This window comes from Melospiza melodia, chromosome Z (genome assembly GCF_035770615.1).
Source record: "Melospiza melodia melodia isolate bMelMel2 chromosome Z, bMelMel2.pri, whole genome shotgun sequence".
NCBI lineage: Eukaryota > Metazoa > Chordata > Aves > Passeriformes > Passerellidae > Melospiza > Melospiza melodia.
The window spans coordinates 32443555-32469820 of NC_086226.1; the positions used below are offsets into that span (position 1 = coordinate 32443555).

A 26266-nucleotide genomic window follows, 5' to 3' on the forward strand; every position below is an offset into this window, starting at 1 on the left:
CAGTTATCTATAGTTCCAATTAATTAGAACATGTCAAGATTCTTATTTAAAAACATTAGCATGGACTAGTGTATTCTCCCTTATATCTACATTTCAATTTTAAAAATTGCCTTTACAAGCACTAAACACAGGTCACTCTAAAGCCCATGCAACTGTCTCGCCTGTGAGCACTTTGAGAAGGGCAAATGCAAATTTTAAAAAGACAGAAACAAGACAGTAATATATCCTACCCTGCTCTACTATTTAGAGAAACATACACCAGATAAGTGAGCCAACTACAGGTAGAGCAAGCAAAGACTGTGCCCTGGGCTCTGCAGGTAGCAAGCACAGACAGACTGTGCCCTGGGCTCTGCTCTGGTCAGGAGCAGTCTGAAGCTGGCCCAGGGATGGACCCACACCTGGAAGTCATCAGTGTCACCCAGTGTCCCATTACTGACAGACCTGAAAACATTACAGACCCTAGACTAACAGCTAGAAGACACTGGGTGCAGAGGCAGAGAGGGGATGGAAGGGGGGAGGTCAGCAGTTCTTTGCATTGCAGTGCTGTTCAAGGGAAGAATCCAACTGGCTGCAGCCAGAGTAAAGGGTGACTTCTCCCCTCCTGTGTATAATCCCTCCTGTGCAGGGGAAATTAATATTTCCTCACTGCTTGCATTATGTGTTCAGCATCAAATTCAGTTAAAGGCTTTGATGGTACTGTATGGAGAACTGAAAACAATCTACATGCCCTCAAAGATGTAGATTTCTGCACACAATGCACCTAAATCACAGCACTTACAGACCAGGAGGGCAACACAGCCAAGGAAATGGAACTATCAAGGTCAGCTGGTTGGCAAGAAAGGGAGGGCTTTGCTTTCTTTTAATGTAGGTGACACCAACTCTGAATGTCATTCAAGACTACTCCTCTTTTAAACACCAGAAGTTGTAACTATTTTCCCATTTTAATCTCTGCTTTGTGGGAGTGCACAACAGGAGGCTTTCAGAGTATTTCACCTATAACTACACACCCTAAGTTGAAATATCATTCAATCTTTAGAAATATAATAGGCAATTAGTTGTCAGGAATGTAAAAGCTCATTTTCCAATGAGTCCTGCAAGCATAACAGTATTTTATTTAAACAGTCTTTAAAGTCAGCAGTGCTACAGAGGGACTCAGAATTTCCATGACATTGTGTACCCTGTCATACACCGCGTCACTTTACACTGCACACACTGCTGCATGCTGCCATGTCTAAGAGAACAGAACTTCATTTTCATGTGAGACTGAAGTCTATAGTGTCTAATGGCTCACTGTAAGAGCAAACTCTATAGAAAGCTCAATCTAAACAGATTTTAAAGGGGAAAGAGACCATACCCATATATTCTTGAGCTGTCAGAGCAGTTTTGTTTTGTACTGATTCAGGAGACTGCCCAGAAAGACCATTATTTCAGAATCTGGAAAAAATATTTATAGACCATTGCTCCTGACACTTGAGTGCAATGAATAATGCCACAGCATAGGAAGTTTTACAGCACATATAACAGACCAGGTGCTGCTTTCCATTTGTAGTAGAAGTTACCAGCATTAGATTTGTGATCTCAGTTTCTATGTATTAAGGTATATAGTTTTCTAGTGTTGATGACTGGACTCTTACATTTAAAGAAGAGATGGGAAGAATGAAAAGAGTCTGCACGCAGAAATGACCTGACATCCAGGATCTCCACTAGTGTTAGACCTAGCCATCAGGAGTATTTTAGCTGAATACTAGTACTGCAGCATAGGCTTACCTTACAACATAAAACTGAAGCCCAGTTGCCACACGTCAGCAAAAAACTCACTCAATGGAACACCAAGGAAAGCAGACACTAAGTAAAATAATGACTAAGATGATTTTTGGAATTTAATAGAGCATAGTTTCTGACTATTTGGCAGGCTTGATTTCACTATCTACCTTCTGTACCCCTTAAGGGCCATTAGCTTGCTGCATATCAGAAGTTTTCCCTGATTATAATTAGCAGTTTATTCTCCCAGGTCTCTCCACCACCAGCTTCCAAACCACCCCTTCAGCTTAAAATAAGCACAGTTCACTGCCCTTCCATGCCTCAAAACAAGGCAGACAAATTTAGACACATGCATTTTCCTTACCATCCCAGAACTCCAGTTTCAGAAAATACTGCACCTATTGCTTAGTTTCAGTGACTTAGTAACATAAGACTTCTTGGCAATAACAGAACTAAGTTAAATGGACAAAAATGCACTAATGTTAATTTGAGGTAAAAATGCCACTGTATTCTAAGAGAGGCAGAAGTCACCTGAGATGCTGAAATTGGATAATGTAATTCCTTCTACACTTAGGCAAAAACTGAGCATAATTCCTGTTTGGTACAGTTTTCTCCTTTCCTAGGAAAGGGATCACAAAAAATTGTGATCCTTCTTCCAAACCAGGCATGGCTAAGTAACAAACTGAAGCTACCTTATGAGACCCAAGGAAACCCCACACAGCTCCTCTGAAAGCTGCCTATTTAGCAGAGGCAAAAAAAAGGAGAGGAGACTCTAAAATCTGGGCTTTGTCTAGAAAATCCATTGTTTCCTCAGCAGCATCACAGAAATAATGGCGTGCTGATATGGCTCATCCTTACCTTTTGCTCCATTAAGCAGCATCTGGTGGATAGATATTCCAAGACAGCTGTCCTCATCTGACACACCTGTATTTTCTAATCTAAATTTTTTCAAATCCTTCATTTTCCTGTTGCCAAATATCAAGACACTACATGAATGAGAGATGCCAAAATTTAATTTTAGTTTTGAAGTACAATACAAGTAAAACTGAAGTGCCTTCCCAAACTTCTGAGTCAGACTGCTTCTTGGCCACAGCTTTTTAAAGATGAATTAATACAGTCTATAACAGAGCAAAGGCAGCCTGTTCTTGTACTGGTAATTTCCTCTAATTCAATGTAGTAACAGAAAAAGTGTTTGATAAGTGCACTAGAAAGTTTCAACATTACCTTTCTATATCACAATCTGTTAAAGAAGTTTATTTGGGTCAATTTTTGGCTTTCACACAAACAAGCAGTCTTAATTTTAAGAGCTCTGACTGTTTGAGAAGGATTAATGCACCAGAGAATCTGGCAAAAGTAGAGTCAAAACACAATGCAGGTTTATCAATAGACAGTTTTGGTTCTGTACCTTTGAGATGAGTCTCCTAACTTGAAATAGGAAAATTCCTCCCAGAAAGTGGGTCACGTCATTAGTAGTCAATTGTTAAACAAGAAGAGACAGGCATCAGATCCTTAATATAAGTAGGATAATATTTTTAGTTTTAAAATTGAAGGATTGAATTATTCTGGCTGGTAAATTGATTATAAATCTACTCAGAAGAAGGACTGAGAAATTTATTGTAACAGCTGAAGTGACTATCTGTTTTAGTGAAGAATGTCCCTATCCATGACGGGGGCCTGAAACTACATGGTCTTTAAGGTCCATTCCAACACATTCTATCATTCCATGACTAGTGTTTCTAGATGTAGTGGCAATAATACAGATTTCTAAAAAAAAAAACCAAAACAAAACAGTTTCAAAAAGTATCCTAAGGAAATCTTGCTTCTTCAAAACAGCTTTAAATTATTTTAATTCTTGTCATAAAACTAGCTGTTTGCTAGTCATCCATTATCTGCATTTCTAGTGTCTGTAGATTTTTCAGTTGCTTTCGATCAACTGTTTTACCTGAATAAAATCTAAGAATTATGAGTTTCTTTTGCAGGACAGGGATAAGGAAGAGAAGGACCCCCACCAAACCAAGCAGATATAGCAATAAATCAATCTCATTTTAAAGCCATATTCCTGTGGGTGGCATACCTTGCCAACAGGTTTCTATGCAATTCTGTACAGCACTTTTTTCTTTTTTCCTTCATCCAAGGTGAGTTTGTTTTAATTCTCCTGGACTAATTCTGGAAATAGGATTATCAGTTGTGGGGGGTAGCAAATCCGAGTCAGTTGGCATACTACAAGACTCAAGTTCTCTTCTCATTGGTTACTTCCAAGAGCCAGGTCACCTCTTTGTGCTACCTGCCTTCCACTGCTGCAATGCAGTCACAGATAGAGGATTATCACAGCTTAATCCCCTCATCAGCAACAGTGCTCCTACATGAAACTATGCAGTAGCAGGCAACCAGTAATCAACTCTTCCCCCCAGCAGGGCTGTGATGGTGCAGCCTTCAGACCAAGCTGCTTTCAGTCAGTATCAGTTCATACTGCCTAACCCTTTAAGGCCAGGAGGCATGTTGCATCAGCTCAGTACAGCAAAAACAAGCACTCAAGCAATATAGAGAGGAGGCAGGAATTCTTCAGCTATGAAGGATTAGCTATTTTATAATTTTAGTGTGATACTTTATTTTCTACATAAAATGTCAGAAGCCCCTCCCTGCAAAGGTCACTGCCCTCATGTAAGAAAGCTGCAAGAGCCCTTCTGACTGTTTAAGGCTAAGGAAAAAATATCACCAAGACTCAAGCAGCTGGTAAGGAACCCAAGAGCTGATAAGCATCTTGCTCTACTATGCCAAGAGAAAATAATATAGTCCTGAGTTCACTATTTGCCTATTGGGAAGACACTGGGAGGTGAACTAGGATTTTTTGCTATTGCTGCAAAAAAGTAAAGTGCAAGGACTTCTGGTTTTGTGTCAGAAGTTCATACAAAATACACAACAGCAAAATCTGGCAGAACATGAACCAGACTGCTGACTTTGAATACTCTTCATCAACTAATTGATCTCTTACCAAAAGTTTTTCTGTAGGCTTCCGATCAAGAGGGAGTGAGTCTCTGGTAAAGCATCATTCTTTATGTTGGGGAAAATAAAAAGTGACTGTTGCAAAGAAGAAAGCACATTAGGAGAGGGAAGATTTTCCCAGTTTCAGGTAACAAGAATGTCCCCAATTAACTGAGAGTGTCAACTTAATAAGTACTAGGTCATGGTACCTGGTGGAGAGTGTCACCAAAGACAAACTGCTCTTTCACATGTTCCTGTTACAGCTTTACAATGTATTCATGAACTAGAAAAAGTATTTAGGCACCCACATGATGTGGAAAATACAAACGGTGACACATATGTCAGTGAGTCACAAATAATAGCGGAGGAGGTTTTTATTTGAACTAGGGCAATCAGGAAGTGCTAACCCACATAGAAGGAGCCTTCCCTGACTGCACAGCGATACCTTAATTGTCACCGAGACTGCAGCCTCCAGCGACAGCATGAGTAAACACTCCCAAGAGAGGAGAACAGCACTGAACGCAAAACAATGTGCAGGGTGGTCCAGCCATCCCACCCCAACAAGTCACATCCTGCAAAAGAAAACTCACTGTGTCCTGTATACATGCATCTGCTGTTTAGCATGTTGTCATCACAAAACATTCCAGCAGTCTTTAAACAGCAAGATGAAAGCAATGTGAGTGTTTACTATTTCTGGAATCAGTTCACATGTCCTTCTGTTTGGAAGGACAGAAGTCCTTCCCTTACTCAGAGGTAGTTTCATTAAAAAAAATAATAATTATGGTAATGTATAAATAAGACTGCCATAATCTCACCTTCCCCACAGTCACAGGGTAAGACATGGAGAGGAAGAAAAAAGTGAACAGAAAAGTGAATAGAGCAGCAAGGGTTTAATTCTTTAGAAGGCTTCAGTTTTTCTAATCTTGGGTTGGACATATTCTTGCATTACACAAGCAATCCCATATGGACAAGTACACTCCCCAGTTACTTATAAAAATAAATAATAAGCTTGTCAGTATTACTCTAAGTAGCGAGCTTGTCAGTAATTGCATAGTCAGACAAGAGACTAAAATAATACAGTTGTGTTGTATTGCACCCTGTGCTCAAGCTAGGCATGAATTTCAACAAGTACAGACCAGATGAAAGTCGTCCCAGAGTTGTGACAGAAAGTGTTTTCCTTATGGCTCTGGTCACTTCTGCAGAACTTCCTTTAATCTTTGGCTTTGTGAGAGTCTGCTCTAAAGATAAATGTATTTAGCAGTTCTTCCACTGATTGTAGTAATATTTGTCATGTGTTTCCCAACTTTGTTCTTTAAGTGTTGTTTACCTGCCTTAATGAAAAAGGAACCTGATTTGCAATCAAACAAACAATAGACCTGTAACAGTGGCACAGAGTGTATATGTGTATATATAGTGCCTAATGAAAACCCCACTTGCAAGCTAACTAATTAAGCTGTTTTAATAAGCTGCCATTTTTTGCATGACAGTTTGGAAGTGTAATAAACCATAAGAACCAAGCCTCAGTGTCTATCCGTGAAAAATAGTTTTGCTACTGTTGAGAATGCCAATTTCTGCCACACTATATAAAACTATCTATCAGAAAACCTAGGAGAGACAAGTAACAGAGGTATGAGTGAGAAGGAAATCCTGCAGTCTTGCAAGGCACTCATGTTTTCCAGTGCCAGAAGCATCTGAGCACTGTCTGCTGGAGCATGGGGAGTAAGGCAGGTGCTGCCTGCAGCACTGCAGAGCTGCATGCGGGCATGCACCGCACACACACACCCAGCACTGCAGATTAGCACACACGGAATACAGATACAGGCTCCTCACACTATCTGAGGACAGATACCGCAGAAACCTGCAGCTTTCACTTTTTCAGATTGTGGGACATAAAGCTAATTTAATGCTGAAACACCAGTGTTAGATTTAGAAGAAGAGAATTATCATGCTGATAAGAGGGAAGGAGTTGTTTTCTCAGGGCACCAAAGACTGCTTTCCCTGAATTTTCTCTCCTTTAGTGGGTAAAAAGGCAGATGAGGGGGAGATCTTTCTCAAGGATAATTAAAAGAAACTTAGACTTGAGTCTCAGGGAACCAAACTGGGCTAATTTTAAAGATGTTTTTACCTCCTACTTTCTTCTCCCCCTCTCCCCACCTCCTCTTCTTTGATGTCTTTCTTATTCTCTTACCTTGGCTCCATCTTAAGCATGTCACATCTTTCAATAAATCTGTCTAAATCACAGACAGACACACACAAAAATCACAGGATGGCTCTTTTTTCCCTTCCCTTTCCTTTGAAAGACTTATACGGGGAAAGTTGAAGCCACACAAAAATGGCTTGACTAAACCAGGAGCGAGTAAGTCAGACACACAGTAAGAATCATGCACTTCCACTGCAGTGAGTTCATGGGTGTGTCAGATCACTGCAGCTCCAAGTGGTATGCTTGGATATCACTTAGGCTTCAAGTCCAACATTACTGAGACAATTAAATTAATTTTTCTTCCTCATCTGCTTTGGAGAAGGTATAAACAGGAAAAAAGAGGAGAAAAAAGAAAAGCTCTGTACTAAGTGACAAGAGCTACCTTGGGAATTCTGAGGATGCTACTGGTATCCCGTTTTATGGTATCATGGGATACCACACCAAGATTGAGGTTCGGTCCTCAACTGAAACTCGTGTTCATCGTTTTTAAACCTTCAGTTCTGCTGGAGGCCTTGTAGTCCTTGCAGTGGAGATACTAGGTATCATTTATCCATACAGCAAGTCACTTTATCTGGGCAGTTACCTCTGTCATTTGAGTACATACCAAAGTGCACAGGCAGGGGAAAGGGCAAGGGGAAAACTGAGAGTTGAAGTCCACAATCAACAGGAACTATTTTTTTTAACAGTAAAAAAAGTTAGACAGGCCAGTCACAGGTAAGACCTGTGTTCTTCTCAGGACCACAGCCACATGAGAGGCCGGCTGAAGAGGAAGAGCACTTGGTCCTACACCCAGTATCTTTCCCATTCTGCAAATGGAAGATCTTTTTATCTCAGCTAGAGTTTCACTGAAACCTGTAACTCAATGTGTTTAAAGCTGCAGGTGTCAGGGAACTTCATACTATGCGCTGCCGGCAGTTTTCAGACTTTTCAGGAAGTAAACAAGGGAAAATAAAAAGTCTGGCAACCTTCCAGCACACTGAGGTACCAGATAAGTGTATCTGTGATCCAAATGCTACACAGGGTGAGGGGGAGAGAAGGGAAAGGTTTGCAAACGGCTATTACACTGCAGGACAAGGTCTAAAACCTACCATCCCAGGTAATGCTTTGGGACAGGGAAACTCTCATCCTTTCAGGTAGATGACCATCAAGTTATATACTTCTGCAGCCTTACTTTCCATACATTTTGCTTTCCTTGATTACTCAAGATTACTTACAATACACCCATATGCTTCATGCAGACCAAACCATGTGCACAGTGCAAAATTTTTGTCTAATTATAAAGATCTTGTAATGACAATTATCCAGACAGACAAAACTGCTTCACTCACCATAAAGATAGCGTGAAAGTTTAAGACTCATAATAGCAGTTGGATAAAATTCCTGATCTGAAAAAAGATTGCTCCCAGTGGATTACATGGACCCACTATCATTTTGCAAAAGCTCTCTCTCCTGTAACATTACCTCAGAGCAATGTATCATTCATTATAATTTTGCTTTTTAATGGCATTTAGCTACAGGTACCATTGCTATTTGAAGCATCCAGGGGAAAATGTCATTATGTTTATACTGATGCCACAAAAAATACTCATCAGCCAAAAAATTCAGCCAAGCAGAAATTCATGAGCTAGGCCTGAACACTATCCACTGAACACGACAAGAAAGTGCTTATATTACTGAAGTACTGACATTATTTGCTTAAGAAGCAAACATCCAAAATCAGCACTTCCTAAGACCAAGAAGTACATCTCCAGAGTGTAAAGACACTTCCCAGGCTCCCAGTACTGAGAGATGCCACTTTACGAAGTGAAACTGCCCCTTCTCCGATCGCTAATCGACATCATTGCTCTTTACACTCTCATTACATAAAAGGAGAGTTAATGCAAATTGGCAGGACACAAAATAGTTTCAACGGAGACTGAAACAGAATAAAGCAATTCTGGGAAGCCAATATCTGGGCTGGCCAGGACAAGGATTGCAGCGCTGTGGCAGTGTGCTGTGGCTGTGTCGGTCCAACCCCTGGCCATCACCGAGGCACGGCTCCTGCCCGACACCCGTCCCTCCCTGCCGCACACGGACACGAGCGCGCAGGCACCGCGCTCCAGGGAATGCCTCACTCCGCTTCCAGCCTGCAGCTACAGCGGAGGCTCGGTTGACACCGCATTGAGCTCAAGGCTTACAGCGAAGAACGCCTGCCCTGCTGCCGAGCGCCGTCGCGCCCCTGCAGCAGCACCCTGGATGGATGAGGCGCGTTTCCGTGATGACGGCCCCTTCCAGGACAGCTTCCCGTCTCGCTCGGGAAAACAAACACATCCCCGGCTGCAGGTATCTACCAGACAGCTACCTCTCCAGCGCTCTTGCAACAACCGGTTTTCATCCGACAGAGGTGGTTAGGGAAGGAAGAGTAAGGACATCAGAGAGAAGAGGGAGCTTCAGATGTCAGTGGATAAGCTGCAGCAGCTCCCTCCCCCCGGGGCTTTCCCTTCCCCTCCCGGCCCACGGCAGCGATCAGATCCCCCCGGAGCGGGCGCGGAGCGGGAGGCGAGGGAGGGAGCGAGCGAGGGGCGGCAGGCACGGCGGGGGCTGCGGGCCGGCAGGAGCCCCGCTCCGGGAGGTGCCGGCGCGGCGGGGAGGGGGAGGCGAGCATGCGACCAGCGCGGTGCCGTGCTAGGGGGAGTGCGGCGCCCCGGGGGCGGCTCCCCCCGCTCCTGCGCGGCCCCCCGACCTACCCAGCAGCACGCAGAGCACGTCCAGCGCCACGAAGGGCAGCCGCGTCCTGTCAAACATGCTGGCGGCGCCCGGCGGCAGGCGCGGTGACAGCCTCGGCCCGAGGGGCGGGAGCGCGGCGCAGGCGGCAGGGAGGGGCTGCAGGCGAGGCGCTCCGTGGGAACGGCCCCCCTGCGCTCCAAGCACCGCTGAGGAGCCGCCGCCGCCGCCCGCACTGCGCTACTGCCGCCGCCGCGGGCCCCGCGCGCCTTTAAGGCCGGGCAGGGGCGGCTGGGCAGGGCGGGAAGGGCGGGCGGCGGCAGCGGCGGCGCCTCGGACCGCCCTCAGTGACGCCCCGCCCGCGGCCCCGGCCCCGGCGCCGGCCCGCGCCGCCAATCGCCATCGCGCCGCGCTGCGGCCGGGCACCGAGCGGCCCCGCGCAACGCCCGGGCACCGAGAGTGACCGAGCGCGGCCCCGGGCACCGAGCGCGGCCCCGCACGGCCCGGGCACCGACCTGCCCTCACCTGCTCGCCCGGCTCGGCTCGGCCCCGAGGGCGCACGGGCCGTAGCTGGGATCTGCGAGGGAGAGGGTCGGTCCTCCGCGGGAACACGGGGAGATATTATTATCATTATCATTATCATTATCATTATCATTATCATTATCATTATCATTATCATTATCATTATTTAGTAGTAGTAGTAGTAGCAGTACACAAGGAAAAAACTGTTTCCACCTCTGGAATCACAGAATCCTCCGGGTTGGAAGGAACCACAGTGGGTCATGCGGTCTAACCTCCCGGCTCAAGCACCCAGGACAACTTGGCTCCATCCTCTTGGCACCCACCCCTTTTAGATATTTACACACATTGACGAGTTCCCCTCTCGGTTGTCTCTATATTCTCAAGGCTGAACAGGCTCAGCTCTCTGTCCTTCCTCGTGAGAGGGATGCTCCGGCTCCCTAATCACCTTTGTTGCCCTCTGCTGGACCTATTCCAGGAGCTCCATGTCTCTCTTGGGCTGAGCAGCCTAGAGCTGGACAGCCTATTCCAGATGTCGCCTCACCAGGACTGAGTAGAGAAGCTGGAAGAGTGCTGGAAAATTGCAAAAAAAAAAAAATTACAAAACAGTTGGAAGCAGAGTTTCAGCCCAACCCAACCCAAAGCAAACTTTTTCCATGTTAAAACCTTTTATTTGGAAAGAAGACACCAACACAAAGAAAATGTGTTCTGCATAGCCACATTTTTATTTTAGCACCATTGACAACAAAACGGATTATTTTATTCACCAGTGTTAGGGCTGTTAGGCACAAACATGCAGCTCGGGCTACAGACTAGATTTGTGTTTTGTTCGAGGCAAGTGCAGGTGAGATGAGTAGCGCTTCCCCCAGAACACCAGACAAGCTTTTCAGCCACTTCTCATGTATTGCACTCCCTAATTCTGCAAACAGCTTCACTTTGTACAATATCCTAACAGCTGAATAACAGGTTTGAGGGATCAGCAAGAGAAACAAATTCTTGATGTGAAAGTGCCTCACTGAATATGTCGTGTCTTCAACTGTGCTGCCAAAAAAGGCACATAAAGTAGTTCCACATTGAATATATAAAGGAAACTCTACATAGTATAGGAGATACAGGAGATCCCAATTTTATCTCAGTGCCTAAGCATCATCCCAGCTACATGTCAAAATGGACAGTTCTAGAGATTAAAAGTACCCTTGATTTCTTTTAAGTGCAGTGTAAATTAAAGAGCGTATTTTCCTGTGCAACTGTGCTGGGATGGTTTCATGGATGTAGAAATTCCTGTTGTCTTAAAATGCATGAAGTAATGGAACAAACTGGAGCACAGCCTGGCAAGGAGGAAAACTGGGCTTATCTTTATGAGAGCTGCTGCTGAAAGAAAAGTGCGCAATCTGCTCTGCTCCTCACAAAGCAGGGAATTGTTCATGAGATCTTAAGTCAGGAGTAGATAACATCCCCAAAATTGCAGGATGGTTAGAAAAACCAGAGGACAAGCAATTGCAAGCATTTCACGCACAATTGCCATAATTGCTTTCTTCAACCCAAAAGCATCAGGCTAATCTTGTTCAGACTAAGCTGCAAACAGCCCCCTTGATCCACACCCCTATGCAGTAAATTAGAGACCCGAGAGATTGCACTCACTGAAATGGATCTCTTCCCAGAAGAATGTGAGCAAGATAGCGATTACACTTAAAAACACCTGGAAATTGGGTTGCAGCACAGCATTCACGACAGAAATTAATCACACTTTATTGTCTTGCAGTTTCTACATCTCTCTTTCACCCTTGAGATGTAGCTTGCCTGAGGGAAGAGGCGTCTCTGCAACCTTCTACCAGAATTCAGGAAAGAAAGCAGTCACTGGCTCCTCTCCAAATTTTCCATTGCATAAGGGATGTGATCCTTGCTGTTGCAACCCTATTCTCACCACTTGGCTTGCTAGGTGTTGGAAAACCCCAGCTGAGCACAGTTTGGGGGCTTGGGTAGCAGTGCATAGTTCTAGGCTCTCAGAAGGCTTTTCCAGGCCTTCTTATTTGGGCAGATATTAACCATGGAAACATGCCAACCCAAGCTCTTACAGCCTGAAGTACTACACAGATTAGCAAAACCCTACATTTACATGAGGGCTATGTTAGCATAAGTACTGGCATCTTCAGATATGCTGTTATTCCATACAAAAAAAGGATGTTTTGGTGTAAACTGAAGAAACAGTAAAAAACCAAAGCCTGCATACTCCAGTACCTTTAACAAATAAAAGGGTGTCTGCAGTAGCAACACCAGGGTGGCAGAGAGGGTAAACTGATGCTATTTGATTAGAAAGCATCTGGAGCAGTGTATTCCAGAGGGGATGGATGTTGAATATAAACACAAATAGAAATCATGTTTAGCATTAGTTGGAGGTTCGGGGGTTTTAACTGTACAACCAGAGCCTCTAAGTTTCAGTTTCTCCTGATACTGTGGAAGCTTTGTAGTGTCTCTCAGCTTCATGGCATTTTTACTGCATAGGCTTTGCTTGGTAGCTGTCCCTCACAGCAAAAGTGCTAACTACTGACACTGCTCTTAGTCACTATAGTGACCCAGTGAGATCAACTCATATGCTTAACAAAATGCTAAAGAACAATTTTGGACACAAGTGAAAAGGAGGGTAGCAGACGAAGCTCATAATTTATGTTTTCTCATATTCCTTAATGAGATTTACATGTTAATTTAGTCTTAATATTACTCTCTAGAATTTAGACTCTTCAAAATATCTTCCCCTTTCACCTATTCTCTTGTTTAGTATGGTTATTTAGTTGTTTTGTTTGCTTGTTTTTAAAATAGTATCTTTTTATTTATTTAGGAGGGCAGTGAGCAGCAGCAAACACCAAGTTAAAGCCCTATTAATGTATTTGTTTTCTTCTGTTCTTTTACTAATTGTGATCCTCAGTGTTTCGACCATTCTTCTTAGAAGTTTTGTGTGTACAAGGATTAAATTCTCAGGAAGTTTATCATCAGTCTCTAGTGGTACTTGTGTGATAATTAATTAGTACTGACCCAACAGGACTCTTAACTGCAATTAACATTCATATAGATCAACAGCTTTAGTAAATGACGGGATTTTCCCAGGCTTGTTTCTCTGTAGCTTGTTCTGGGATGGGAGTGAATAGCTCTGAATGAGCTGTTACCACTCAGGAAAGGGATGAGAGGGTCACTGCGGATAGTTCTGGGAAGCCATCTTCTGAGTGCTCAGAGGGAGAACACCACTCCAACCATAGCATTCGGAATGCTATTAGGAAAGAGAGCAGTCTGACAAATCTCATTATGACACATTCCTGAATGCCAGAAATCCCACATCAAAATGGGTAAGTAGAAGCAGAGAAAGCACAAAGTAAAGCAGAAAAGAAAGCATTTTTAGAACTTGTATACAGCAGTTTCAATGTACCAAAACCAGAACATGGTATTTCAACATTTAAACAGAGAGGAAAAGTCTTTATGAAGTACAGATCTAGAAAATCATGAAATATGTGGAGAAGGTTAAATGGGTAAAAAGCATTCAGTACTTTGTATCAGCTAAGAGCTAAGGAAAACTTCTACAAGATGTTAGACTGCAGGACTTTTTTACATCAGAATATTCTGTAATGTTTTGCCTCTGGATGCTGTGGGGCACAAAATTACAAAGCAGCATAGAGGCATTAGGTGAATTCATAGAGGATAGGTCAACAGATCACGGCAGGTTCAGAAACATCCCTCTTCTGATTTCCCACGTTTAGAAAGAACTGCTGGGAAACAGTCATTCCATAGCACTTGTTTCTTAAACTCCCCCATAACATCTGCTCCTGGGCACTGCCGCACAGTTTTTGGCTGGATGGACTTGAACTGAGTCAGGTCTTCGTATGTTCAAAGGCAGTCTGTGTGCACAGTGTAACACTGCAAAATACATTAGTAATAGCAGAGATTTAAAAGTTCAGACATATTTGTAATGTTCCATCAGACTCTGCAACACTTTTGTGTGGCTGTTTTGAATTTATCTGCCAAAACCCCACTCATGGAATAAGGAGGACAAGGAGAAAAGTTCACAAGATAGACCCCCTGAATTTATCTTTCAGGACACAGGATTTGCCTCTAACAAAATTACATACTCTACTATAGGATAGTAGAGACCTGAACTCCTAAGTCAGCTGAAACCCCTTGTACAGAATGTTTCAGGAAACAGAATTTAGATTCCACCAAAATATCTTAGCCTCATACCTCTTCTTTTGTTTGGTCTGGACATTTAGTTGTTTTCTTTCTTTTGTTTCTATGTCTCATGTTTGTTTTGTTTTTAATAAGGGAGCAGTGAACAATAAAGAACACATATTTCTAATAAACAAAGTATGAGGACTTTCTTGTCTTCTCTCTTATAATTCTTTTTATTTTAAATACAAATGACACTTGTTTGGGTACTTAATCCCCACACATCTCTCTTGAACTATTCCCCAGAAGGTCTTGCTGTCAGGCTGTCTTGGGGTTGTCACCTACAGGCAAGTTCAGATATGTGAAGGGTTCTGCTCCCCCACTTTTAGGTCAAAGTTGTACACCATTCCCACAAGAGATGTGTTTTATTAGAAAATATAAGTTACTTCTAAAGATTAGCCACATAAATAAGGAATCAAGCAGACCTCACTAGACAACATAATAACATATTTAATATTCATGCCCATGTAATGAGCAAAATTGCATTAAACCCCAAATATATAATTTTGTTTATATTTTATGGTGCGTATCATACAGCCTCAGAGGATCATATAGCATATTCTAGAGAAAACACTTCAGGCTACATCTACACAAGTTAATTAAGTGGGGCCAACTCACACTAAACAGGTACTGGCACATGATGGTAGTGTTTTTATGTTAGCTCAGAAATGGTGTTGTTCAGAACTCACTATCACAGGCTGGGGAACATTCCCCATGGCAATTTTGCATGCAGACATGCTATTTTCATAGGAAGAAAAAGCAGTTGTGTGGCCATCAGCTGTGCTCTACCAGTTGGCCTTAGGGCTAAGAAACTCTCCCTGTTGCTCTTTATTGGTTTTCATAATTCGTTTCAATTACAAATATTGCTCTGAAGCAGTAGGAGACTCTGAAAGGATGAGTCTCTCAAGGGTACTCACAGAATGTTCATGTCTGAGTGAAACTCATTAAAAAGGTCTTATGATTATTGCAAATAGAAGTGATTTAGAGGCTGCAGAATTTGTGTCCTCTGGCTTCTGATTTCCCTTTTCTTCCCTTCTTGATCATGCTTTCCTGTCAAAGCAGTTAGCAAAACAGAGGTTACTCTGGCAGCAGCCATACATCTCAAGAGGTGAACTTCAACAGGCTAACCAATTGCACAGGAAGAATTTGCCACTGATGTGTTAAAGGGACCCAGTTTTGACCCATCACACACCTAAAGAGGTAACTCAGCCTCCTGCACCTGGTTCTGTGCATGTTTGGGTACCCATATACCCATTTCAACAGAGAGAAGGAGATAAGCTTGGAGGAATATGTGTGTCCCTGCAACTCTGTCCAGGTGTGCTCCACTGGCAGATCAAAGCTGTGTGTTCAGGCTGCAGCAGATAAGGGGTCTGTTCCTGCTGCTTCTCCCTGCTTGGCAGCAGCAGCCTACCCCTGACCTGACTCCCTGTGCTTTAAGGAAGCACCAAACTGCAAGGCAACCACTGCCAGGCAGCAGCTTCCAGTCCTGTAGCACTTGAGGATGGCCTGGATTACCAGTAGAAGCACCACTAGAAGTACAGCATGGGGGCACACACAAGCAGAGAGACCCAAAAAGAGGTAGATCTAGGTTTTTCTCCTGGCCCAATGCTTGAGCTGCTGCTGCTGCTGCTAGGAGGATGAACCCCCCGACTGCTGCCCTTCAGTGCTTCATTTATGTTGGTCTTCAGATCAGCAGTGATCTCTTACCATACACATTTCCTAACAGTGGATTGAGCCATTACAGTACTCCTAAGTCATATTCTTCCACAATTTACTCTGAAGCTAAGGCCAAGCCAAAATACCCAGAATGACTATGGAAATTTATCTGTGGCAGACCTTTTGCAACACTATTAGTCACAGTATGCTATGCTGTAATAGTTATCAACACTGCTTTTGTTTCCTCTTCACTTGAGATTTTCTTTTCTGGTGTCTAGATCTGAAGAAATTTATTCACAGGTTTATAGCACTTAATTGTTTTTTCGAGAAATTGGAACTGTATTGGATAAAATTAAACCTTGGACATATCTCCCTTACTGATATAATATAGTTACAATAGCCTAGCCATGTAAGTGATGGCAACTAGAAAAATAAATGATGAGGGGGCTGAGAAAGTGAAATAACTATGGACCAGAACTCTAAGACTGGAAGAATGAAGGAAAAAGGAAACCTGCTTCAGTACAGATTGCAGAGCATATTTATTTGTTGTACATCTGAATTATTTCTCATAGGGCATAATCAGGCCAGTTCCTGCTCAAAACACAATTAAGAATGGAAGAGAATAGATCAATAGATGATTGCAACATTAATTATGTAGAATTCTTCCTCAAATCACTATGTGAGTATTTAGGTCCTAATACCTAATACCCTAATCTAATGGAAGCTTTGCTTCTCCATCTTCTATAAAATAGTATTTGATTCCTTGAAATAGTCATCAAGAGTTGAACACAAAAAGCCACAGCTGGAGCTGCTCCAACATACAGAGTGTTCAGTTACTGAAACCTTACACTTCCTCTTAGTTTGCATTCTATACTCTGAGCAGGAAACATGGGATTTCACTTCACTGTCTTGTGTCTTTAGATGGATTCACCCTCATGCCAATAGCAGGTTCAGTGCCTTAAACACAAGTCAGTGTCTCCTCTAATCTACCGCCAGAGCACAAAATGTCCAGATTATAATTAAGCCCTGACCACTTGGTATTTACTTTCATTACACTAATACCGTGAGGCCCCAGTAAGATTGAAGCCAATTGTGTTATGTGCTGTGCACCCTCACAGCCACTGCCTGAGAGACCTCACAGAACAGGGTGAGAGAAAGAATTATTTCCCACAGCAGCTAAAAGAGCCTTCATTTTGTTGCTGTTCTCCCCAAGGCATTAACCCCAAGAGAGGAGAGGAATAAACCTGTCTCAAATGAGTCATCTGTGCAGAAGAAAACATAAAAATATTCTCTTATCTCCTGTTTTATCTTTCCTTTCCACATTGCTGCTTCTTTCCCAACCAGAATAAAAACAACATAAGAGTGAAGTCAGCCCTGGGCAAGGACGTTGTAGTGTCTGGAGCACCAGAAGCAGTGGAAGCAGGCAGGAGTCTCACTCTGTGCTCTGGCTCCTGTACTCAGAGCAAGCACTTGGCAAAGGTGAGGAGAAGGATTACATCTGTCAGAATAACTTTTATGGGACCCAACTCTTCCAGGAATTGTTTAAAATCCACATAATGCTTCTGAGTGTTAATGCCTGTATTGGGACGTTTGCATTAGCAGATAAATGTGCAAGAACATGTTTCCAGACATCTGCCTAGTGATCACATATCTGAGCAGTTTGCTGAAACTTGGTCTAAGGTCCGTGAGGTCCTTGGGCTCCTGAAATTATTTCCAAGGTTTGTAATAAATTGTGCTGCTGAAGTGTACCATGGTTAAGCAATTCTTGCATGATAGAAACAATATGTGGTGCACTGCACTAAATCAGTGTTATTTTAACTTTCCAGCCTTCAAAAGCTTTCTGAAGGGAACACAGACACACAGAAGAATTTCATATGTATGTGAAAAAAAGAAGAAAACTTTTGTGATGATACCCCCAAATTATCACCCCCTCAGTACAAGACAAATGGATGATATTGCTGATCATTGTGCATTTTATTAGTAAGAAGTGAGGAATAACAGTGTAGTTTTTAAGGTAAAGGTAGTCTCTAGATTTATACAGAGCCCTGGTTGAATTGTTTACATCCCATGATTTTTTAGTCATGTCAGAGGAGGGAGGACTTGGAGTGTGCAAAGGCACAGGTTTAAGTGGTGGTGATATCTTGGAAGAAGGGATTCACCTTCAGGCACAAAAGGCATCGCAGTATTGTTGTGTTTCCCTTCCTGGATTGCAGGATTGCATCAGAGTGTGAATCAACAAAGAAGTGGTGTGGGCTCTCAGGATCTTGGGCTTGAATGGGAATGCAAGGCATGAGCTAATGTATGCCTTGCATCTTTCCCTTCTTTCAGGCAGGGAAAACAGTGGTCCAATGCTGCAGGTAGGTACTGTGAAGATAAATGTCACAGAAATGTCACAGATACTACTGTCATGGGTATAGATTCAGGGCACAGACTCAGCTTGTTCAGTTCTCTAACAATATTATTGTTGTTATTATTATTATTATTAAAATTATTAAATTCCCAAATGATAATATATTATCAGGCTACACACACACTGTACACACTTTGTATGACTAAAGCAATTGAGACACATAAAAAGACCTTGAATTTGTTGAAAATAGGCAAATGAGGAGCATCCCATCCCAGACTCAGGAGCTAGCAGAGGGTATGTGCTGCAGTCATTTACTGTGAAATTGAGCTTTGTTTTGCTTAAGAGTCCACAAAGCTTGTGATAAATTAACTTATGCTGGAGCAGCCACAGCAGGCTGGCAGAAGTACCCAGAATTGAGCATGATTTTTATTGCTCAGTTACCTGTACTCTTAAAAAAAATTTTGTAACCATGAATCTGTGTAAATTCTGTGTCGTGTTTTACACTGTGTTTCTTGGCTTAATGAAATGTAAGAGGAAAGCTATAGGAAGAAATAGGAGGGTGCCTACTTACAGCATATAAAGGCAGGTCTATAAAACATGTTACACAGTTAAAAAGTTACATGCAATGCAATTTTAAGATTGTATTTGCCGGGTATGTTCATGGTATGGCTTGTGTTCTATCAAATAATTTGTACTGTCTTTGTTTGAAAAGTATTAACTAGTTTTCTAAAATTAAAAAAAAAAGGCAAAATAAAAAAAACCCTCAGTCCTGGTTAGAAATCAGGCATCACTTTGGTATGTCTTTGACTTTGTCACATGTAAAGACAACTGACAGAACTGGTTCTGTGGGGTTGATGATTAGGAAGACCTCTGATAGATTATATCTTTACTGTAAATCTGCTCCACATGTATTATGGAAAAGAAGGGGGAATTCACTCTCCCAAATCCCCCATCTCCCATTCAAGTCCTTTTACTGCTGGACTGCTGGACATGGGCAGGACCTGTCTGCTTCCTGGCTGTGATTCAGGGGACAGTTAAGCAAGGGATAGCTCTGGCTATTCCTGCTCAACCACCTCAGTAAGAAGCAAAGGCTGGAGAAGCCCAGTTTTGTGCATCTCCCTTGTTCTCACCTGTGAGGCAGGCTCTGAGCACACTCATGACCTCAGGGATGACTGCAGACACAGGAGGGCTGGGTCCCAGACATGGTGAATACACCAAAGTGCTGATATCTAAAAGGCCTGTTAGGCACTGAAGACTTTGTGAATAAGACTCAGCACTGACACCATCACAGATCTGTCAGTCTTCATCTGAGAGCCTTCCTAAGTGTGACTCATCTTTACTGAGACTTGTTTGCTGCTCAAAAGTTCAATTCAATACAACACATCTAATTGTTTGCAAGATGGAAACCTTGCCATTTGTCTGCAGTCTGCTCTGAGGACAACCACATTGATGTTTCTTGCATTTTTATAATTTGGAATACACTGTATTTAAATGGGGGTTGGGGGCAAGGTAAGGAGAGCAGGTGGAGAAAGAGAGAAAGACTGTGTGCATATGTGCGTATCTGTATTTATCAGATTAAATAAACATATTTTAATAGGTTGATAAGAGAAGGATAATTCAGTTTGGTGCTGGATTTTAATGTAAGAAAAAACTGCAAGATGTTGCCAAGATTATGGCATTGGTTAGAGAGAGGAACCTTCTGCCATCAGTGTAATTCAGAGTCCTGACTGAATCCTAAGGCTCCAGAGAGATTTGCAGTTCTGGAGATAGAAACAACTGTCAGTGGGAGAAAAGAAAGGAAGCAAAGGAAATGCAGAGGCATCTCCTGGCATGCTTAGTGCATGCAGAGCTCATATGTGATTTTATCAGCATTACTGTCTGCTCTTGCAAGAAACATCTTGAAACAGAACAATGAAGTACTGTACACATGGTGGTGTGGAGTGAGAAGTGAGAGAGCTTCATCTGAAGGCATCAGAGAAGTCAGTCAGTGCAAAAGCAGAGGTGAAAGGCTCACTGGGCAGCTCTGATTTAGAAGGAAATTAGTGCAAATTACAAAAGTGTTTTAAATAATGTTTAATGGGGGAAGAAAGTACTGGATTGCATTCTGGTTTTTTTTGTAAACAGAAGGAAAGGTGACCAAAATGGATTAGAGTATTCGAGTATGAAGATCCTGGATAAACTAACTCAGCTTTGGCCCTTCAGGCTTTCTCAAATGGCATGATATCTAGCACAAAAACATGCTGAGAAAGGTTCACATTGCTGAGACACAGTGACTCATGCACTTCCAAAACAGTGTTATAACAAGCTGCTGTCCAAATTTCCTGCTGTATTACCTGTAATGCATGTTCAGTGGTGCTGCTGGCACACTTCCCTCTGAGTCTGTATAGAACCACTGCCCCAATTCAGAGTTAGGAGACCACTGTGCAGCCAGTGCTTCTGTCTTTGCAAACAGATGTGAAACAAATGTCCCAGTTCCGTGTAGTCCTCAGGATCCATTTACAGATGGCAGAGTCTAATTAATCTCTGACACAGGAACTGTGTACAAAGATGGACGCCCACCTTCTACATTTCTGTGCCCTTCCATCTGGTGACAACAACTTTCAGTTGGATTAACATTCATCTGTGGGAAGAAGTTAGGGAAGGTGAATGGGAAGTAGGAAGGGAACATTACTTCATATAGTTTTTCTTTGTTTCAGTACCTAATGCAGTGGTATTGTGTCTTAATACTACATGTCCTTTCCCATGGACCCTCCTTGCATTGTGTATTTGACAAACTCTTACTAAGCACAGGAAACCCTGTGGAGAGGTAAGAAGGAGAGTTTAAGAGGAGAGAATGATAAGGTCTGGCCTTAACCATATTGATATGAAGGCATTCAGTGATGCCAGTGATGTCTAGTCCATAAAGCCTGGGGTAATCCTCCTCCATGGTGATTTCTCTCTGTTCTCTTTTTTTTTATTCTGGGCCTTACTGTGAATTCTGTGAATTCTTTCTGCTGAAGAGAGGCCTTTCAGCCTTTGAGAAATCTTGACCTATGTAGGCGTTTACTGCAGCTTGTAAATGGACTAGAAGAAAGGGCCATAATAATGAACAATTAACAATTTTGAAAATGCAAATATATATACTGTAATACTGTAACAGGAGTCTTCTGTAATCTTTAGATGCCATTAAAAAAATGTAAAGCAAAAGCTTTTTTTGTTTTTCTCTCCTTTTAATGTACTGATGGACCCCTTGAACAAATGACATCATGAGGCTTTTTGTGCTTTTGTAGTCAAACTTTTGCCCTCTGTAAATGCCAGTGTTTCATACCATGCAGAAATCTGGAAATAAAGAATTCTATCCTAAGGGCAATTTATTTGAATTGATAGTCTGGCTTGAGTCAAGTTTGAATTTCTCCCAGAGCACATTACCATCTCCTGAAAAAGAGTGAGTTTTTCAAGGTTAGGTGTTGCCTATTGTATGCTTGAAAACCACCCTTGTAGATTTGCATTGAAGAAAGATGGTATTTGAATCTGGTGGAATGCTTTACATATTCATAATGCCTGAAGGCTGGAAACTTTTTATCACCAGAGGAGTAGCAGAGATGACAGTAAAGATACAGTTCAGTCAATGGAAATGAGATAAAAGCAGTTGTTGAGACCCAAATTTTCTTTAAAATGCTTCCCCCACAGCCCCATCCCTCTTCCCATTTTTTTTCTTTTTTTCTTTTTTTTTTTTGATCCTTGCATGTGAAAGTCTGGATGTCTTTTGTAGAGATGTACTGATCTGCAGGATATGTTGTACTGGATCCCAAAGACAACTTCAATAAATAGGATTTGATCCCTATTGGGATCAAATCCTATTTATCCCTGAATGGACTTCAGATGTAAATATGGAAAACAACTTTACATGGCTATAAGGAGACAAGAGTCACATGCCATGTCCTTGCAGCTCTAAGGTAACTCCCTGCAGCATTTCATACAGTGTTTCCTTTTCTACAGCATTCTTACTGGCTAGGTCAGAATTCATTTTTGGCAATGATGGTTTCCACAGATCTTACCCTTGGAGATACAACTCTCCCTCCATTAACCTATCCTGAATGGCAGGGCAGTAAAAATTAGGCAGAGTACAGAAGAGGAACCTAAATCTGTTGTCTTTTTTAATCTAGAGCTAAATCCAAGACAACCAGATGACAATCTGGTTTAATCCTGTCTTGAATGATCCATGTAACTTCTTACAACTTTTTTTTCTTTTTTGCAATGACCTTTCTATAACACCACCCTTAAAAATCTAGTATTAATCAGACAGATTAAGTTGCAAATAGAAAGATGAAGGAAGGATCCAGTTGCGGGGGGGGCTTGTTCTAGTGCTTGTTTTCTGTTTCTGCAGAAACAGGATCCATAAGGTTTATGGATGTCTGGAGATCTCTGGGTGTGTGCAGCTATACTCCGATGCACACAATAACTAGAAAAATTGCTGTTGCAGCCTTGGAAAGGATGACTTTTCTTCGCAATTACAATTAATTTAAACAACTGCAAGACACAAACCTGAGATCACAGCTGACAACACAGCAAATAATTAGGGGTGCTCTACCTTCTGGGATATATTCATGAGTCATATTAAATAGTTATGCACTCACATTACATAAGAATAGTTGTGTACTCCATTACATGACACTAAAAAAACCCAAACAGACAAATAACAAAACAGAGAATAATGCAATGTGCAAATATCTTTGAAAGAAAAAGAAATAAAAGCTGTAGAATAAAGAGTGCTATAAAAAGTGGTAAAACTGTTGCCAGAGATCTTGTAGCCTTTTGCACAGGTTTACAATTGTGTTTGATCCTCTTTCTTGGGTTTCTCATGGGACCCTTGTCCGGCTTTGTCGTTCTTTATTATGAGACTGACATCAGTCAGCTGGTTTGTAGCCAGTTGCACTAATAATAAACTGGCAGGGAGCTCAGAAATTACTGGAACTATTTGGTCATCTTGAAACTGAAAATGAAGGACTACTCCAAAATTCTTGAAGGCAAAAAACTCCGCTCCTAAATGCCTTTTCTATAATAACTGTTTCACAGCATAAAAAGTCTAAAAAGTTCAAATCGTTTCAGTTTATTTAGTGCTATGCTGGCCTTAAAAGTTGTAAGGATTTCCAGCCAACAGAACCCATCTCCTCCAAGAGGGATTAATTTAATATTAACAAATAAAAATACATACTGTGGAGGATCCAAACCTTTAAAGCTGTCGAAATAATTTATTAAGGAGAATGACGTTTCGTACTACATTCCCTACAGGATTCTACGTACAGGATTCTCCATTTGTCCCTTAAGGTTAATAGTCTAATGTGGAGCCACTAACAGTGTGGGTAGGCTTTTGCACCAGCTACATGAGTGTGTGACGTATTTGCATGTTTGACTTGCACTGCCCCACTTGCAGGTTTTTTAAGAAATTCAGCTCTCTTTTGCTGAGGTCAATCACTTACAGCTTTGCAGTTCTAACCTCACTCCAGAGGAGTATGCAGTGACTAGCTGACTGCTTTTGAACATCTGGCTGACAAGAGCTTGCTGAAATTTGGGAGTATCTTACTAATGCTCTTGTGAAGATGGAAACACTGATACAATGTTTTTCTGTCTTCACACCTCTAGGCTTTTGGGTGGAGCTGCACATACCCTGATACAGCTTTTGCTAGTGTACTATCTTTCCATTAATTTTCTATTATTTCTGTGTGCTCAGTAAGGCATTTTGTCTCCTTTTTAAGACTCCAAAGTAAGAACAGCAAAGCAGCCCACACATTTACACCAATTTTAGCAGAGATTTTCTATTTGGCAGCTGGAAGGCACCCCCCTCAGGTGTGAGTGTCTGGATACAGCCTGGAGCAGTCATGGCTGTACCTGTGTTATGTCCAGCTCAATCCGCCCACAATGCTCCCATCCCTCTACTGGCAGTGGGAATTGCCCCTCTGGCATTTCATCAGGCCAGGACACAACATGAGCTCAATATCCCTAGAGCAAGAACCAGGACGCTTCACTTCTCCAGAGAGCCAGGCTGCCAAGCTGACTGCCACCACAGACTCATCCTCTTGGTGGAATGGATATCAAGGGGACCACAGGAAGCCACTGATCACAGCCCAGCACACTTCATGACCTCAGGGGTACCTCAGGGGCTCAAGCAACAGTGGATTGGTGCATGTTACTGTGCATGTTGTGTGTCAGTGGCGCCTCCTCCAAAACAGGTCAGCACCAGAATGTCTTAAGACTCCTAGAAGAGACACTATTTCTGCTTGAGTGTGCAGGTCAGTAGCTCCTCTGAGAGCCCTGATGAGCTACACAACTGACCATTCACCTGCTGGAGAGCTGTCATCAGGACTGCCAGAACAGGGACAGCTGGCAGTGAGGGGAAGCAAAAGTGGACTAGTAAGTCTAAAATGCAGTGTGATATAATGAACAAGTGATGGGGCTGACGGAGAAAGAAATGACAGAGAATGGAGTTCTGAGTCTTCCATGACTTCAGATACACTTTGGCTAAATGTTTTAAAATAAATGTGATCAAAAAATTCACAGCTTCTCTCCAGCTGTCTGTTGGCTTGAGGTTTGTGGCTCTAGTCAGTAATGAAGGTAGTGAATCGCATGGAAATTCACACAGCACGTAGAAGAGGGAAGATCTTTTAAAGCTCTGTGACCGTTTCTTACAAGTGTTTTTTAAGAGGACAGAGTGCCCTTAGTGGGTTTTTTCTTCCCCAGAAATACATGACAACATCTACACACAACAGATTATTCACCAAATTTAGCAGTTAAGCTTGGTGCATACTTTCCATGTGGTTCAAGTGCTATAAAATACTCCACAGAGAAATGCTACTGACAAATAACTAACATGCAAAGAACAAGTACATAGGGGCCCATAATGCAACGACACACAAATCCCAGAGTCTGAGTAATTTTTCGCCCAAGGAGTCAAAACAACAAACCAAGATCCACCCTAGAATGACATAGCATGCTGAGGGTACTTCAGAGGTGTATTCCTGTATGAGTTATCACTGCATGAAAAAAAACCAAAACCAAACTAAACAGTACCCATACTCCCCACCCCCCACCTCCCCCCCCCGCCACAAAAAAGGAAAAATAAAAAAAAAAAGAAAAATATAAAAAAGAGAAAAATATTAAAAAAAAAAAAAAAAGAAAAGGAAAAAAGGCACTTCCCACTTACCCACTTATGTCCCATGTTTGACTTTGGAGCTCACCATTTCAGTGAGTTTTAAAAAACGTAAATTTATTATTTCACACTCAACAATACAGCAAGCAAACTGTGATGCAGGTCCAGCTGCATCTGAATAACAGCTGCTGAAGCATACCCAGATCCTTGCATGGAAAGTGGAGTCCTGCTGTTTCTCATGGAATCTTCCTTTAACTGCCAAAATCTTTTCAAAAGCAACTTCTCCAAGGGCTGAACCAGTGCCCACTGAAAGCAAAGGGAAAGATTCCTATTGATGGCAAGCATCCCAAGTAAGCCAGAGGTCTAGATTGCCCTCGCCAGAAAATTGTTTATGTGCATTTTGATGACTTCTAAAACTTCTCTTTTTGTAGCTTTCATATGGATCTTACCATGTGATTTTTTTCCTGTCACTTCACATACTGGATAAAGTGAGGTTGATGAATTTCTATCCCTGATTCAACAAAGAATATAATTTTATCAAATTAATTTTTATGAGACCTGTTTTAGTCACGGTGCACAGGGAAGCATATGCAATGTTTAAACACTCTGCTGTCCAATGGCCTGATTTTCCCTGTATAAACACATGGGATGAAGGTAAAAGACTCAATCATGTGTTAAAGAAAACGATGTGGTGCTCTCACAATAAAACCATAGAAGCCAAGTTTTTCACAAGCTTACTCTGTGGTTGAAATTTACTTGC

The 26266-nt window shown here is 42.2% G+C and overlaps 1 protein-coding gene across 4 annotated transcripts in view; it reads right to left on the reverse strand.

Moving 5' to 3' along the window:
• PLPP1 (phospholipid phosphatase 1) overlaps positions 1-21000 on the reverse strand; it is a 72678-nt gene extending 51678 nt beyond the window's left edge. For 2 of the 4 annotated variants that reach the window (XM_063181009.1, XM_063181008.1), the window contains exon 1: positions 9670-9825. In XM_063181009.1, the coding sequence (XP_063037079.1) occupies positions 9670-9727 (58 nt within the window). In that variant the 5' untranslated portion in view covers positions 9728-9825. Of the gene's footprint in view, positions 1-9669; positions 9826-10381; positions 10446-10613; positions 10739-20713 lie in introns of those variants that run through there. The other 2 variants (XM_063181007.1, XM_063181010.1) reach the window with 2 other exon arrangements.
• Positions 21001-26266: the final 5266 nt, after the last annotated feature.